This window comes from Chaetodon auriga, chromosome 17 (assembly GCF_051107435.1).
Source record: "Chaetodon auriga isolate fChaAug3 chromosome 17, fChaAug3.hap1, whole genome shotgun sequence".
Taxonomy (NCBI): Eukaryota; Metazoa; Chordata; class Actinopteri; order Chaetodontiformes; family Chaetodontidae; genus Chaetodon; species Chaetodon auriga.
The window spans coordinates 22,753,282-22,770,753 of NC_135090.1; the positions used below are offsets into that span (position 1 = coordinate 22,753,282).

General features: G+C 43.5%; 1 protein-coding gene across 3 annotated transcripts in view; it reads left to right on the plus strand.

Annotated features, from left to right (window-relative positions):
- Positions 1-17,472, plus strand: part of col14a1b (collagen, type XIV, alpha 1b) — a 129,031-nt gene that overhangs the window by 8,154 nt on the left and 103,405 nt on the right. For all 3 annotated transcript variants that reach the window (XM_076754277.1, XM_076754278.1, XM_076754279.1), the window contains exons 4-5: positions 6,653-6,796; positions 8,023-8,106. In XM_076754277.1, coding sequence (XP_076610392.1) covers positions 6,653-6,796; positions 8,023-8,106 — 228 coding nt within the window. The remainder of the gene's footprint in view (positions 1-6,652; positions 6,797-8,022; positions 8,107-17,472) is intronic.

Genomic DNA, 17,472 nt, shown 5'->3' on the forward strand with positions numbered 1-17,472 from the left:
GTGTTCATGCACTTAAATTCACACCTGGAAGCCAAGCAGTACACACTCTGTGATGGATTGGTTGTCTAATACCTTGCTCAAGGGCTCCTCGGCAGTAATTGACACAGGATGATGTGTCATTAAAGAGGAGCCTCTTTAAGTACTTGTAGTTAAAGGCCGTTTGTTGATGTGGGACCCAGAGATTTGTCGTAAAATGACAAACAGAATGCAGGTTAATACAGTTTCTGTCCGTCCACAAATCATTTTAACTGCATGCCGTTTGTCTTTTCCTGATGGGACAAAAATTCTAGTTATGCACAGAGGAGCACAGTAGTTGGACCTCTTCCCCTCAGGGCCAACAAATCAACCTTTTTATGTGGGTTTCACCTGCATGCTGGTTCATAATTCACTCCTGAGAGAAGGAGACATGTAACCACACACAGATCCGGTGGAACTGATACCAGAGCTGTTCAGGAAGCCGCTGTGCAAACCTGTGGCCGATTGTTGCAGACATCTTTGTAGTTATTGATGGCGGTATCAACAAGTTTTTCCTTTTTTTTTGGTTTGTTTGGATGTTGGTGTGGCAAGGCTCGGCATGTCAGTGTGGAGCTCAGCTTGGGTGTGGAGTGTCGTTAAAGGGCATTAAGTTATTTTGAAAATGATTGCATTTACCTCAGGTGCTTTTTCAAATGGAGCACAGGACAACAACTCCACACAGCACAGCCTCCAAATGAATTCAGAGTCAAGTCAGCTGCTCTCTGAAACAGTTTCAACATATCACCATAACCTTCAAAAAGCCAGGATTTATTTGAAGGGCTCGCCTGCGTACATTTCAGCCGTGTGAACCTAATAAACTGGTAGCTGTGTGGAAACTGACACCACAACTCCTCGTCAGCTTCCTCCATCAGTCAGCCTCACAGAACGTTGTATTATTCAGCTTGAAAACAATGTGCAAAAGTGTTTTATTGCAGTGTGTGAAAACAGGTGCACTGCTGGTGTTTTTACTGTTTGTGAACGTGATGCGAAGCCATAAGCCTTCATTTTACAGTCTCTAAAGTGCATCATGTCACATCGGTGCTGTGACTGAACGTTAGCGTGGGGCAGGCTGCCATGTTGGGAGTAAATATAACAATAATTATCTCTTTATGACCTTTTCACTGCTGTTACAGTGTAATTTGAGCATTTAACTTTCACCACCTCAAATAGCAGGTTTTTGGTTTTAAGAAGAGGATAACCTTCACTTTCTTGCAGTCTTCCAGCATGGCGGCATGGTCGCTAACACAAACAATGGAAATCTTTCTGTAATTTGGGCCCCAGCAGCAGCGGCTGAAGAAGTCTGTGTATGCTGTAAATATTTGTTGTTTTTTCTGCCAGCGACATAAAATGCTCAGTGGGATATGACAGGCATTCAAAGTTGTACCTCAAGTTTTATTTTTATTTATGTAATATCACTGGATTTCAAAGCTTGTACGGTCGTCTTATTTAACTCTGCTCTATTTCACGCCACAGTACTGACAGGTAAATGGAGACTCTTCCTCATGATTTAGGTTAATTTTAGGTGTTGTCATTTGCCTATAGAAGTTAAAAATGGATACGGAGAGATGAAATAGAGGAGATGAAGTACAAAAGATGCAGACAGTGTTGTTATAGGTCAGGTATGCTCAGACTCTCATTGCAGCCTGAGAGACTGATGCACAGACATGCACCGCTGTAAAGACTGGAACATGTTTGTTGGTGTTCTTCGTGGTTTTATTGTTATGATGACATGAGTCAGATATTTAGGTATTATCAGCTCGAACTGTTTGCCTCACAGGAATACTGCAGATTGTGTGTACAGACCGTGCAGACAGGCTTTTCTTATCATCCTTTTCCTCCTTCACTTCTTTCCTTTCTGTTCTGTTTTTTTTTCCCACCGAGGAAGACATCATGAGTGCAAGGAGATATTTTATTGCAGTAGGAAAAGGTGCAGCTGCGTGTACTGCAGTAAAACTGTCCTTAAGTCTTGTTACTCTTATGTATGACGGAAAGCCTCAAGAATTCATTCCGTTAAGGACGTAATTATAGCACGGTTAAAAAGATTTCCAAAGTAAGTTGTGAGGCCCAGCAGGGGGCCCTCGGTGGGTTTGTGGAGATACAGTTAAATTTAACTTTTATTTCACATAACTGTAAATAACTGTATAAGAAAGATGAGCTCAGTAGCATTACAGTCCTCACTAAACCATAACTAACAGTGAACATTTGGAGAATTTAGGTTAATGTGAAAGTACCGCCAATGGCCTCTCCATAGAGAAACACTGTCAGCATCTTTCTACAATATTGTCCAGTCACTCATGTTTTTTTCCAGTGCAGGGATATGGCTGTACAGCATCACTAGTGTTCAAAACTACACAGACCACCTTCTGCATGTTGTTGGTCTAAAAACTTGTTGAGTTCTGAGCTGTTTCTGACCAGGTGCTTCTGGGTGATCTCTGCACATCTAACCAAGAGACAAATGTGCCTCCATACTGAATGGATGCTCCAAGAAATGATTAATTAATCTCATTAGTGATGTTTTGACATTAGGTAGTTAGGCATCAGGTAGTATCCAACATGTGACAAGTAGAGCCCATCAGTTAAATCAATATGTACACAACTAATTATTTACAAACCCCCCGAAAGGAGGAACATGTGAATGTAGTGATGTAACCAGTAAATATAATTAACAAAGCGACATCCTACTCAGACGCTGGGGAGGGACCGGTTTACACAGAGAGAAGACCTCCCTTTCCTCACCTCTCAGAATTTGATGTGTACACATTGACATAGTTGATTGGCTCGACTTGAATCAGGCGAAATCTGTGTCGATCATTTCTTGATGAAGACGAATCATTTTTCTCTACATAATAATCTTTTTGAGGACGTCCGTCTAGTGTGTTGGCACCTTTTTCTCTTGAGACCGTTAATAATTGGGAACATGACTTTTCCCAGAGATGCAGCTGGTCAGGTTTTACCCTGTTTATCTCTTATTTACCTGCACGCTGTTGGATCCAATCCACTGTGGCCTGAAGTTGAAGGTGAAGTCAACCTTCCTCTGAGCCCGTAGTGCTGCTTTCAGCCAGTGGCGTAGTAAGACTGTAGCTTTTGGTATTGCTTGGGTGTGTGTTTGATCACAGTAATGGAGAAAATGTCAGATAAAATGCAGTAAGCACAGGCAGCCGTCCCCTGACACCGCGAGGGAGAGTTGAATGGATGGAGGGGATGACAGGAATATAAAAAGAGGGAGATCCTCGAGGGCAGGATGAAAGATGGAGCTGGAGAGGCGTTGAGGGAGAGTAAATGGAAAGAGTTGGATATAGATAAATGAAAGGTAAAGCAGGGGGATAGTGACAGATCCAGACAAAATCTGATCATCTGCAGCTTCTGTCAAAGAACAGAAACATGTTGCTCTGCTTTCCTTTTTTATCTGTGAAGTTAAAGGTGTGCTCTGGTGTAGATGTACAGTGTTCAGGTACTCACAGGGAGCTCCTCTCAACCACTGGGAAGCCTTCCTTTTGTCACATGACGTGAACAGTTTAACACTAACGAGCGCTGTAGCCTAGCATGTGCTCGAAAGCCTCGCTGCGTGTTTCATGCTCTCCCAGATATTCAAATTGGCCTGACATTTTCACCAAACCACGATGGCCTCATTTCTGAGACATGCCCACACAACTCACTTTGCAACATGCTGCCTTTGGGTAGCGCTTAGTTTTGAAGAAGAGGAGAAAAAAAAAATCAGATTTTAAAAAGCAGCTGGGAGCGCAGGGACAGCTACGCGCCTCCTGGGAGTGAGGGAGGGAGGTGAATGATGGCACGGTGGGCTTCTCGCTGTAGGCCGCTGGTATCAGCATGAGTGTAATGAAGGTGGAGAAGCAGTGATGGAGCAGTGGATTCATTTTCTCTAATAGCAGAGAGTTTATCTTTAATTTCACTGTACTACATAAATATGTGAAGATGTCTTAATTACAGGAGATACTTCAGGAGTCGAGAGAGGAGGTCCTGTCTTAAGAAGCGGATGAGTGGATGGCGGACAGTAGATTTCTGAATCAGTCATTTTTACATGAAGAATTTGGCTTTGATAAGCGACTGTTTTACGATGTATTGATCCCAAGTGGAACATTTGTTCTGCAGCAACAGAGCTGAGCAGGACGCACAATGACAAACTGAATCTAATCGCACTAAACAGCAAAGAAAGAATTCATGTTTTTCCTTCATCACAAACTCTTCAAGTAATTTGCATGTGATGATCTTGGACGTCTTAGTTAAAATGTGTGGACATGATAGACTCTCTCAAAGCCAGGAAATACAAACCTACGCTCCTCAGTCAGCCTGTAAACCGCTGACTTGCCAAACCTGCTGCTCCGACAGCAAAGCACATTTGGCAGGATTAGACCTTGAATTCATTAATTTGATTGATTTATTAGATTTTTATTTATTTATCTCATTATATTTCTGCTCATATTCTTGGTTTATGGATTTTGCTGTTTGTGTTTGTTTTCCTCCCGGTCTTTCCAGCTGTGACGAGCTGTCGCCACCTCAGGCGTTAATAAAGTTAATCTTTCCTCTCCTCACTTTGTGATGCCGGAGGGCTTCTAAACATTCATTTTCTCTTCTGGGCATTTTAAGCGATCGTGTCATTTCCAAATACAACTGAAGACATTTTCCCATATTTGGAAATTGTTCGAGGCTGTGTGAGAAAGCAGAGAGGTGTGTAGTAATGTGTGCACTTCACATGTATAACCATAGTGTGGTGCAGTACTTTGACTATAACTGGAGGTCAATAATGGTTCTCTCTATCAGCCATTTGCTCTGCTGAAGCGTCCTCGATTAAGACAAAAATTTGCACTGTGGAGTAAATTGCCACTTTAAACTAATATCTCTTAAAGTCAAATACATCAAAGTATACTTTGTTGGTGTGCACTTACAGAGTGGCGGCTGTGGCTCAGCGAGTAATAAGCAGGGTTGGCAGCGTGTTCCACGTCTCTTCCTGTCCATAAGTGTCCTTTAGCAAGACACCCATCAGGTGTTAGTGGCTGAATGAGAGGAAAATGCGTATGAGTATTTCAATTAAAGCACCATATAAATGCCCGATAGTGCTAACGGATACAAGCCGTTTTTAGCCACTGATCATTGGCTAAACCAGTCCTGCCCTTTTTAAAGAGCCTCTGCAGAAGCCTTTTAGTGGTTTCTAGCAGTCCAATTATAGCACAGCAGGCAGTGAATCATGCACCTGCAGATGTGTGTCTGCCCTCAGTGTGAGTCAGGAGACAAACTTTCCTGTAGGTTGAACATGCATGCTCCTCGATGAGCAAAACATTTGACTTGGCACAAACATGTTTTGAGACACTCGTCACGAGTGAACCGAGCTCTATGTGAATGTGGAAGAAGACGAGCTTTGGGAGGTTGTTATTTGACCGAATCTGTGTTAAAATGCTGATTTAAAGCAGAGTTAAAACTAAAGTGACTGCTCTGTCCCTTAAATGCTATAGATGCATTTTTTCTGCCTTCCTTCGCTTCTTTCTTTCTTTCCTTTGCTGTTTTTGCAGCCCCTAACACTTGTCCAGTCTTTTTTTTTGTCCTCCTATTGATCCTTGTGTGCTTCCAGGCCAGCACAGTTTAAATCCAGCTCAGATATTAGAAAGACATATTCCCAAAAGTCCCAGTTCACAGTGTGGATGTCTTTCAGATTGATATTTCCATATAACAGAAGTCTACATCTGAGATGCGGAGGGGGAAGGCCTCCGTCTCCTGAAGACAGACGAAAAGAGTTCAGTCTGCTGCTTTAATTGCTCCTTCGGGAATGAAAAGTTTTGTTGTTAGAGTTTGAATTTCTTTGTTTGCCGTCTGCAGATCTTCATGCTGCTGAAACAGGTGTTGCCAGTGCCTGTATTGAATGACGTGAACATAATTACATGATTACACGCATCGTTAAGATCCCCGCAAAGCGATTTGACATTTAAAACTTTGCCAGACAATGTGAATTATCCTGAAGCGGCTATTTTCATTTCGAGGACAAAGCTACAATGGAAGGAGGATAAAAGACAATGAAAAATCTGCACTGTGGAGTAAATTGTTGATGCTTTGTGTTTGTTTATCCAACGATACCTAAAGCAGGCGGTTAGTGTTCATTTTATCTTTTGTTGTGAGCAGCACTTCCATCTCATTCTTCTGTGCCCTGGAGCTCCACTGTTGTTCCAGAGCTGCACAAAAAACACCTGACAGAGCCGTACTTTGCACTGGGTGACACATTCCCTCGCTACAATCAGTTAGCAGGATGAATTCATTGTTGGTTTTGATTTCTTGGGGGGGTTTGTTGATACTAAAAAGAAGCAAAAGCCTGCTTTGTCGTTTGAACAGTAACTCAATACCAGAGTGAAAAGCCTTGTTTTCCTGCTCACTCTGCTGGAAGGGCTGGGTGGGGTCTGAAGTGTGCTCCGTTGCACCTGGAAGCACACCTAACAGTGATGTCACAGGGTCTCGGCAAGGTGAGAAGCTAAACCACTGGAGGTCAGCAAAAACAAGATTTTTCATGGGGTGTCAGCTTTGAAACCCTCTCGTTGTTTGTGTCGCCGGCCAGTCCTGCGTCACTGTGAAACTGTCGTCGCTCTAATCATCAGACTTCAGCTGAGTGTTTGTTTCTTCTCCTGCGCCTCAACAGGTGGAGAGCAGAAGGAGGTTCAGGTGTCGAAGCAGGAAGCAAAGCTGCTCATCGAGGACTTTGATCCCTCTAAAGAATACAACTTTAAGATCATTGCAGTCCGCGGAAGACAGCAGAGCAAACCGCTTCAGGCCAAACATGAAGGTAAGGGACTTTCACTGAGCCCCCCCACTGAGGCAAGCAGCATTAGAGTGATGCTGCTGGGGGCTGGGGGGGTTCACAGAAGTGGCAACGTACAAATAAAAGTTGTTGTAAGATGTCGTAGAAGTAAATCCGACTTTAACGACCTTCAGACATTCTGGTGTAAAAGCCACGTTGAATCACACATGACAGAGAACTGCTGCTGACCTGACATCAAGCTGCACTTCTGGCTCCAATCAGTGATGTCACAGCGGGTATTTTTCATCAGCTGTGATTGGCAGAATGCCTGCGGTGACATCAGTGATTGGGGGTGTGGCCGCAAGAGCAGTACGATGAGAGCAACACATTGACAGTTGGTTATGAAGTGTTGGATTTACTCTCTGTTGTCCTCAATGCTGACCTCTATTGTTCAGCGTGGCCTCGGCTGTTTATTTGGCTGATGTTTAAGCTTTGTGGTCGGTGGAGGAGTGTCGAGCAAAGCGGGAACGAAATCAAACAGCAGCAACACAAACAACAACAAGAGCGCGCCTCAGTTCAGCGCTGCGGTCGTGAATGAAAATATGCAGAGTTGTTTATGTTGTTTCAGTCACTGACATTCAGCAACCTGCTGGTATTTACGTGTCGTACTGTGCTTCTTGAAAAAAAGACGTGTTACACAGAGAGCTTTTAGACAAAAATCCACAGGTGCATTTATTCATGTCTGCTGGGTGGAAGAGCCCTCTGACTCAAGAAACCTGTCAGCGTCCTCAATCACATCATCTCCTGTGCTGACAAAGGTTTTGCTGTTGTTAGTAGCACTTGTTATCTCTTATGTGGGCCTGGTGTGACTAGTTTTTAAAATCTTAATCTCACCTGTGTCACATCAACCTTACAACAAAGGTTCATCAACGTGATTGACTGATTATGACAAACAGATATATAAATCTAAGATAATGAGGAGCCAGCTTTCTCAGGCTCATCAGGACTTTAATCGTTGTGCCTAATCAATTGAAGTTCAATTTGATGCTGTTTTTAATTTGCTGCCACTTACACTAAAGCTTACATAAGCTCATATTTCCTAATGTTGTTATAGTTTAATGTATATAGGTATCAGTTGTGCTCAGTTTTACACTTGTTATATTAGTTCTCAATGTCGGTTTTCTGTTTTATTAGCTGATTCGTTGATTCGAATTGATTGATGTACATTCCAGCCAGCCATCATTGATGTTGATTCCTATTATTTCTACCAGGTCAGCGCTCAGGGGTCGAGATAGTTCAGTCCCAGAGGACACAGGACAGCCGTGTTACAGAGGAGAACAACGAGATCTCTGAAGGTAAGATCCACGACAGGGAAAGAGGAGACAAAGCCGGTGAGCAGAAACATGGAAACGGGAGAGATTGATCCGTCTGTTGTCAGTCACCATGTCAGGAAGACAGCCTGTCCTTCATCAAGGGCCACTTTGAAGGGGAAGCAAGAAAACCAAGAGGAAGACAGCGCTGAACTGTCCTCAGCTCAGTCCTCCAGAACGCAGACGCCTTCTGTTTTTGTGAAGAAAAAGTTGTAAAGGGACGCATGAAGCCGTCATTTTTAATACCCTGACCTTTTTCATGCCGAGAGCTTCACTGAGGGAAAAACACTAATGGCACAATAAAAGCAGGTAAGTGGAAGCTGAAGAGGCCTCTGAGTTTGGTCACAAATGGCAGCATTCAGCGCCGGTGGAGGATGAGTCTGAGTCACTCTAAATCAAAGACAGTTTGTCCTGCTCCGTCTGTCCTTTCTGGAAACACAACCATTTCACAATGTCTCATGATCGCCCGTTGTCACACCTTTGAAGAAGGAGGCCTGTGAATGTAATGTTCCTGCCCTTACGCGGCCATTATCATTGAGCCTCATTCCAGAGGAAATGGAGGGAAAGGAAATGAAATGCTGCAAAAAGGGAGTTTAAGCGAGAGTCTGCAACAATCAGGAAATGAGCGGAGAGACGAGTGTGGTAAACAAGCCTATTATGATTTGGAAAGTGATTGTAAGCACCCACGCTGAGGTGCACAATCAGATACGGAAAGGAGACACAGGAAGCGAGGAAGCAAACAGGTAAGCCCAAATCTGTTATCTGTCTGTACTACAAACCACAGCAGCACTGCGCTGCTCAGCTAATCACGTTTTAATTAATTTAGAATTATAACGAAGTACCTCAGGAAAAACAGTGGGCAAAACATTGGAAACACCTTTGAACAGCAGCCTTGATCAATGTCTCCATGCAAACTGAGAAGAATTCAATAAACATTTTGTTGAAAGAATTGATCAGCGTGAGCACAGGATGTCTGCCTCGCCGCGCTCTGTTGACAGAAACCTGACGTCGTGCCGTGTTCCTTTGCAGCTTCTGAAAATGCGATGTGTCCCTTTGTGTGAGTGCTGTTGTGTTTCGAAGCCTTGAAATGGAGGAATGGTGTTAATGATGGTGCAGATGGGACTTCTGGCAGACGGTTAGCCGCCGTCTCAAACCCAAATTACAGCTTCTGCTCTGAAGATCGTCACAATGGGATAAATACTCAGCAGTTCAAATCTTTTTTTATGGCATCTAAATCTATCATCTTATCAGTGCATCTCAATCAGCCTCGGTCCATTTATCATGTCTTTAAATGTCACTTTTTTTTTAATTTCCTTTTGATGAAGTTGTCCCTTTCCTGCTTTTGTCTGTGTTCAGAGAAAAAAATGAAATGAAAAATGAAAAAGGACTCAATATATGCAACAGAACTCGAGCAAATCTCATTTCACTTCATCACCTCAGCACTTCCCATGTAATTACAGCCTGAATCCTCTAAATGGGGATTTTATTCTTCTGTGAGCAGCACCAGACCTCGCCAGAAGACGTTTGGTGATTGGTGATTTTTTTCTTTCCTCCAGATGGCACACACTTCTCTGCTTCTACCTGAAATTACTTAGCCTACAGGACACTGAGACAACTCCGACATCCTGCGGTCATTTTAATCCTGTCTGAGGTTCATGCAGTCATCGATTTTCTCTGAGCCGTGTGGCAGCGTCAGACTTGAGATCAGATGGAGGTTTTTTGGTCTCGTAGGGAAGTTCAGCAAACATAAGGAGATTAAAGATGTGTGTCAGTTGACACGAGGTATTTTGGGATGACATTTAGCAGGCTGATTTCTGGTCAGAATCAGAATAATGTTCTTTCGGATGCTTCATGTCTGTCCAGTTCACGTGCTGCAGCCCAGTGATTGGATGGATTGTAATGGAAGACAGCCAGTCAGGATCAAGTGCAGCAGCGATCCATTTCTCCAGCTTGTTTGCAGCAGCCTTGAAAAAGGGACAAATTTTTCAATTTTGCACTCTAACCAAATTTAAGTGGAAAAAGTCTTAATGAAACATCCTTTCTTCCCATTTTTTGTACAAAATAGAGACGGTTTCTGCAATGCATCAACACTTTAGTGGTGTTCAAGATGTCCGAACGACGCTTTTGCCAACGTGGCAGACCTGATGTCAGCCGTTCCTCTGGTGGCTCGACAGATGTTTTCAAATGGGTGCTAGACTTCACCGGCTGTCTTTCCACTAGCTGCACAAGATGAGTCGAAGCAGAGAGAGCGATGGCAGACTGGAGGGAGGGAGGAGGCGAGCAGCGCGTCCAAAAGGATCTGATCCAAAACGCTGAGATAATTACAGCTACGACTTCCATAAAAGTCCTTTTTTGACTCATTACTGCTGCTTGGGTGTTGCAAGATTGCTACTCTGCATCAGCTTTCTTCTGTTTCCTCTCTTTGTGCGTCACTCTAATAACTGTATTTTTACACGTTTATGACGACAGACGTGCATTTTCTGCAGAAAACACTCCTAACATGCAAATCAGCCAGTTCTTATGTCGGAAGATTCATTTCTTCTTTAATTTCAATTGAAAATATATGTCTGTACTGCCTAAATGTTTGCAACAGTCATGGGAACACAAATCTTATACATCAGAAAATGGCAAAACAAACAGTTTTTGTTTGTTCATCTGTCGCCTCCAGTTAACCAGCGTTACCTGTGAACATAAAGGAGTCGAGCAGCAGAAGCTGTCACTGGAGGAGGCAGGCCATCGGTGGAAGAGTGAGGGCTGGTCAGACTGGGACCAGTATAGTAACAGTTGGTGATGTTCGTCAGAGATCCCGTTGTCTGTCATGTCGCGTGGCCGAGGTGTTGGCAGTGAGAGCTGGCGTTTGGCCAGAGTGTCATAAAATGTCCAAAACACTCAGGAGAAGTTAAAAAAAAAGAAGGGAGAGGCAAATTGGGAGTACGTTGATTTTAAATGAAGTTTTCTTTGCACAGAGCTAACGAGTGATCAGCCCTTGTTGCCCTCATCTTTCCATCATCTCACTGCAGCATGAATTAGCAAAGCAAACAGGTTCTGATCAATGTTTCAGTCGTCTCTTGCACTTTAAGGGCTGTTTAGTGATGTTTTCTTGATGTTTACTCAGTCGTTCTATAGGTTCTCCTTTCTGATCTTAAGACCACAGAGTCATGTGTTGGTGGAAACAGTTGTTATGTGTGGCGTCAGGTCTTTGTAGATTTCGGTTTCACGTTTTTTTAGCTGCTTGTGTGCGCTGTGAAATAACACCCCCGCCGATGAAAAGGCTTTTGTTTTTACGGCTGATAAATGCTGCCAGTTGTCACTCAACCCAACATGACTGACTTGTGTTGGGTTGTTTGCCTCAGAGTTCATGGTGAGTTTGTGTTGTTTTAGCAAATCGCAGGAAGCTGTTTGATGAATTCCTTTCAGGCTTGACACCAACAAAGAGGAGCTGAACGGTGAATCTCCATCAGCCATTTATACTATAGATACTCTGTGTGTGTGTGTGCGCGCGCGCGCGCGCGTGCGTGCGTGCGTGCGTGAGAGTCACCTGCTATTTGTCCAAACTGCTCTAACTGGCTGCAGGCTAAAGGGGACAGATGGGGAGAGAGCAGCAGACCAGTGATAAAACGCTTTTTTTTTTTTTTTTTTTTTTGACTCCACCCCACCACCACCTTCTTTGCCTGCCTTATTGAACCCGCCCGCCTCCGCCTCCACCCCCTGCCTCACACACACACACACACACACACACACACACACACACACACACACACACGCTCCTCCAGCACAGCTCTATTGTCATCCCCTCTAGCTCTCTTTTCTCATCAGCCTTTTTCTGTTTGAACCCTTTTTTTGTTCTGTCCAACATTTTTCTCATTACTCTCTTCGACCTCTTGTCTTTTGACACTGTTTGTCTTTCGGTCATTACCTTCCTTTTCCTCTTTATTAGACATTATGTCACACTTTGTGTAGTGCGAGTACATAATGTACAGTGTCGATGTGTAGACTGATTTTAGATGCACTTCCTCCAACGTTTCCAATTTTATCCTCCCTGTTGTCTGTCTTTTCTTTTGTTGCCATGATACCTGAACTCTGACTTCAGCATCAGTCTTAAGCTTGATATTGGAACAATCCTTCCTACCAGGATATGAAAACAGACGTTGATTGATTGAAAGGTTTATTTATCCGTTGGCCTCAGCTCTGGAAGAAGAGCGGGTCATTGATCTGTCTTCTTTCTTCTTCCATCTGCTGTAATCGAGACTGTGCAGATGCACGTTGTCTCTCTGCAGAAGATAAGGATATAAGTCATAGATCACATTTGCTGAAAGTTAAATTCATATTAACACAAAGGTGGATTAAAGTGTTGCTCATCATGATAAGACTGCCCCCTTGTTTTCCTCCCTTCCCCTCGCTTCTCTCTTAGTTTTCCCGTTCAGCCCTCTCAGTACCATTGCGGTGCCTTCCCTCCACCTCTCCCTGCTTTCTTACAGCTTCTCCTCTCTCCGTCTGCTTTTCTGTGCTCATAGTTGACAGCCCGCTCCTTGCCCACACTTGCTGAATACCTCAGCTATAGCCTCACAGGCCTGTTCTTGGGCTGCTGCCTTGCTGCTGATCAGGCCTTTAACAGCTGCCTGCCTGCCTGCCTGCCTGCATGGCTGACAGTCTGGAGATTTGGCTGCTTATTTGTCTGCTGGTGTTGTTTTGCATGTCTGCTTTTCTGCACGCTTGTCTCTGCAGGTCACCCAGATACTTATGTGCTCGGACGGCTGCCAGGCTCTACAGTTTGTCTTAAAGCGATGCTGGAAAGGTAGCTCTGAAAAGTTAGCTTGGATTCACCGCAGTTACGGCGGACCCAAACGGTGACGCTGGCTTTGCTGGCTTTATCATTCCCGTTTGTCCATCCAGATTTTCCTAATATTTGTGTTTTGGTCACAGTGTGGCTAAATACACCGCTTCAGTTAGTTGTTCGTGTAGTTAGCATAGCTGCATGTTGCAGATGTTCAGAGATGAGGAAGAGCATGCAGCATACGGAGAGCTTCTTCAAATGCAGCTCTATTCCAGCAACGGCTTACTGTTAGGAATAGGGAAGAAGAGTTAAATTCATCAACTTTCTTAAATGAAAGCAGATATAAAGGATCTTGTTTTTGCTGCTTGGTAGTTTACCTGCATGCAGGCGTCTTCTGCTCCATGTGGACAGACAGTTCAGGAACTCACGTCTTCACAAAGTGTGAAAAAGTGTTTTTCTGTTTTCCTTAATAGTTAAAATCATGATGTCATTCTTCTTTGTCTTTTTTATCACAGTTTAATCATTCTGTTCAGTCGAAAGAAATGTTAATTTTATTTAAATTCTTCATGAATTCAACTCCAGAAAGCTCTTAGATGTTTTCAGGTTTGTTGTTTTTGGCCTTCAGATGTTGTTTTTGTTTCTTTGCCACCCTTTGCTCCCTGTAAAGAAGCTGCTGAAGGCGCTTTGTAGTTGCATTCATATTGACTGGATTTTAAATGAAAGAAAGCTGTGTTTGCTTTCCAGACAGCCAGAGGATGAACATGTATGCACAAACTCAGCACACAGCTGCCATTTAAACATCACCAATCCTCCTGTCGACCTTTCAGGATGTTTTTCAGAGACATCACAACTGAAACATCTGTAATGGGATGTTCTCACACTTCAGACTGTCCTGAAATGGCCAGGCCAGCCTTTCATGTGGACGCCTGTTCCCTCAGAAAACAGCAGGAGGAGCAACATCAGCTCCTGTTCTGTGATACAGATAAGACCTTCACTGCTCCTCAGAGCCAGATCTCCTTTCATCAAACTGGCTTTTTAGCACTGTGTTCAAAGCACCGGCCATTTTAATAGGGCTTATGCAGTTTTCTCTGTGGCGCTGCATGAATTTTGAGAAGTTTTGTACTTCAAAATCTGTTTGGATTAGTCCTCAAACTGTCTCAAATGCCGGCACGTACGCCGAGGCGTTTTTTCCAACTATGAACACATGAACACGCTGTTTGTGTTTTTGACTCGTGGCAGTCGTCTGAACTTTTATTTTCACAGATTCGAGGTGGAACAGATGGCTCTAAAATGTGAGATTTGGCAGCTGCATTGTTGAATATTGCTAACCGAACAGTGAAACCTTAGTTTTCAGCGAGCAGCGCCTCACCTGAACGTCTGAAAACCCACAGATGTCATCGGCAGATAATGACTTTATCTGGCTCTCCCTCATCCAAGCTGCCAGAGGCTTTTTATTCTCTTATAGAACAAACGGTGGAGACTTCACACACACACACGCGCACACACACGCGCATGCACACACACACACAGGTGCTGTCTCACATAGACTCCTACTAGTTTCCATGGCAGCACTTATTGTGTAAAGGCGGATGGCTTGTCGATATTTGTTGGGTGTCTGAGTTTCGGCTGAAGCTTGACTGACACTTCGTTCCTTGTGCTTGAAGTTAAAAATGTATTTTTCTCAACATCCTAAAAACTTCTTAAGGACACTTAAATAAAGTGGTTGGTCGATAGGTTTGTATCTGGATACTTTAAACATAGTTAAATCAAGAATCATGGTCCCGTTCTACTGTCACGGCTGTGCTCAAACCGTTTTAAAAGCTGCGCTTTGCTTTGACCTTTCTCAGGATTGTACAATCTTTCAGGTACTCGGTGTTACATATCAGCACAGGCAGGCAAGTGTGGGCTTGCTTGTGTAACATTACAGTTATATCCTGATACACTGTCTTATCCAACTGGAATCCCAATAATTCAAGGGCATGTTTCTGTGATCCATCTGAATTAGCGCACGCTGTCCGTATTTGTCGGCGCTGTCGGTCTGAGTTACATCACTGTCTTGTCTACTCACCGGTGCGCATAATTGACACTGGAAAGTATGTGTGTGTCCTTACATTCCTGAACCTTCTGCATGTGCAGCAGATATCTTCACAAGGATATAACGTTGAGGTTAGCTGGAGGTGAAAGTGGCATTCACTTTTTTTTCTTTTTTTTTTACTGTAAATCCTTTAATGCCACAATGCTGCGTACCTTTTTAAAAATCAAACTTTTTAGATTGCATTAGACTTCCTGCCATGCAGGCAGCCATCGGCTCTGCCCCGTGAAGATGAACTTGCACAAACTTGAAGCTTTCTTCACTTTGTAATCCATCACAATGAACTTTTTGTCACCTCTCTTTTGTCAAAGTTATAATTTCTTGGTAATAATGACGTTATGAGTGTTGGCTCTTCTGAGATTTATGAACGCTTCTGAGAATCTAAAGACTCGTCACTGGATAGCAGCCTTAAAATGCACAAATAAACAAATTATCAGTTGCAGTGTTTGCAGTGTTAGTGTACCTGTGCAGCCATTCAGCTGTCTTAATGAGTAACAAATACAAGAAGAACCAGGGAGTTATTTTCATATGTTTTGGACTTAGCCGTCCCGTTGATCAGACATTCAGGTGCTAATCTATTTTCCAGTTAAACTGAATAACCACTCATTTAGATGTGAAAATAAAAGATGGCACACCCACAAATGTGTCTTGAATTGTCTGACTGCAGCCTGCCTGGATGGTAAAAGCTAAATCTGGAGGCTGCTGTTTTGGGTCTGGAGGTAAAGCAGGTCTTCCATTGAATGCAGGGTTGTTGGTTCCATCCCCAGCTCCTGCAGTCCTCATGTCAAAGTGTCCTTGAGCATGAACTCCCATTGCTTGTGATGGCTACAATGATGGCTACCCTACCACTGGTGTGTGTTCACCAGTTCAGTCCACCTCCAATCTAAAGCTCTTCATGCGCCATTTTCTCATCCAAATAGTTGATCTGACTGCTTACGTAACAGCGACGGACTCAATTTTTAACATGTACTGACTGCACCTGCTCCATCTTTTACCTCCACATATGAGCTGCAGAGTTTTCCTTTCAGCTTGACGTTCAGTGCCGTGTGCTGTGGTCAAAGACATGGTCTCTGCCTGGACTTTGGACTCAACCCTTCAATTACAGAGACATTGAACACAAGGCCAATCTGTGTGTGTGCAGCACTGACACGACCCATTTATTGAGGTCTAATTCCTGGTCCATTTGTTCAGGCCACAATAATTAGACCGTGTCAGCAGAGGACAAGCAGGAATAATGAAATCACAGCTTGGACCTCATGTTCCATTCATCAGGGCAGCGTGTGTTTGAGAGAAAAGGACAAAACACAACATGTGTGACATAAGATTGAGGCGCACGCTTAATTTAGGTTTCCCCGCAACTATCTGGGGAATGAAATGTGTACTTTTCTAACCTGTATTTATCCAGAGGTAGTTTTCTCCTCGTTTGTTCAAGGCGACTCTACTTTACATTCCTGTGCTCATAATCAGGCGCTTTCACACTGGTTGTGTGGTCTGAGTTTGCCCAGAAATGTAGAAATATGAAAGCTTTTTCCAAACCTGCATGTGGCTTTGGAGGAGAAAGAGAGTCTCTACGTAGTCTGCCTAAATGAGGTGGATTGGGATTGGTTCCAGTCAGACTGTGGTAGGTAGAATGATGCTCATCAAAATACATCTTAGAAATCCAGCTTCAGAAGTCCTGTGAAAACTCTGGATACTTTTCGATAATAAGCATCTTCAGTGAAGCAGCTGGGACGTTTCTCCTCTCATACGCTCTAAGAGTGAAGAAGTTGTGACAAGTTTTCACACGATTCATCTGCTTTTCTTTTGTGACGTGGACAGTTGGTTTCTCTGTGGCGAGCGTGTACGTGCACTGTGACGGAGAGTGCCGCTCGGGTGAACTCGTCAGCACCAACAGTGTCGGCTGAGCACGAGGACAGTCAGGAAGTGGGTTTGCACTGCTGCTTCTGTCAATACTTTGACATGTTGATGACAATTTGTTTGTGTTTTTTTCCCGTGTACACAATATGGTGCTGTACACACTCAATTTATTTAATTTATTGCTTTTTCTGCCAAATGTTGACATGTAGACAGGGAGCAGCATGTGTAAGCTGTGAATATCCGTCATGTGAGGTTTGATGGATTAGCTGCACGATTGTTCGCATGTACATTTTTTCATGGTTTAATAAATTGCATGCTTTCTCAAAAGCATACAGGACACTTCTCAGCACAGTTTTGATCAGGAAAAGCTTTCTCGTCCATCATAAGGGAGTAAGATCATACTCAGCTCAAAGGGTAAAAAACAAATTGGATGGAGTAATTAGCAGGTGTTGGTGTGCAGACTCATTCACGTCCTGTATTAACAGACAGAATTCATTTTTAATGTGTTTTATGTGTCTAGAGGGGCTTTATACCAGTGACCTGATGTTCAGGGTTACAGTGTCCTCTGTGATGAGAGCCAGTTTCCCTCTGACCAGGTGCTCAGGTCAGGTCCAGCTGGAGTTAGAGA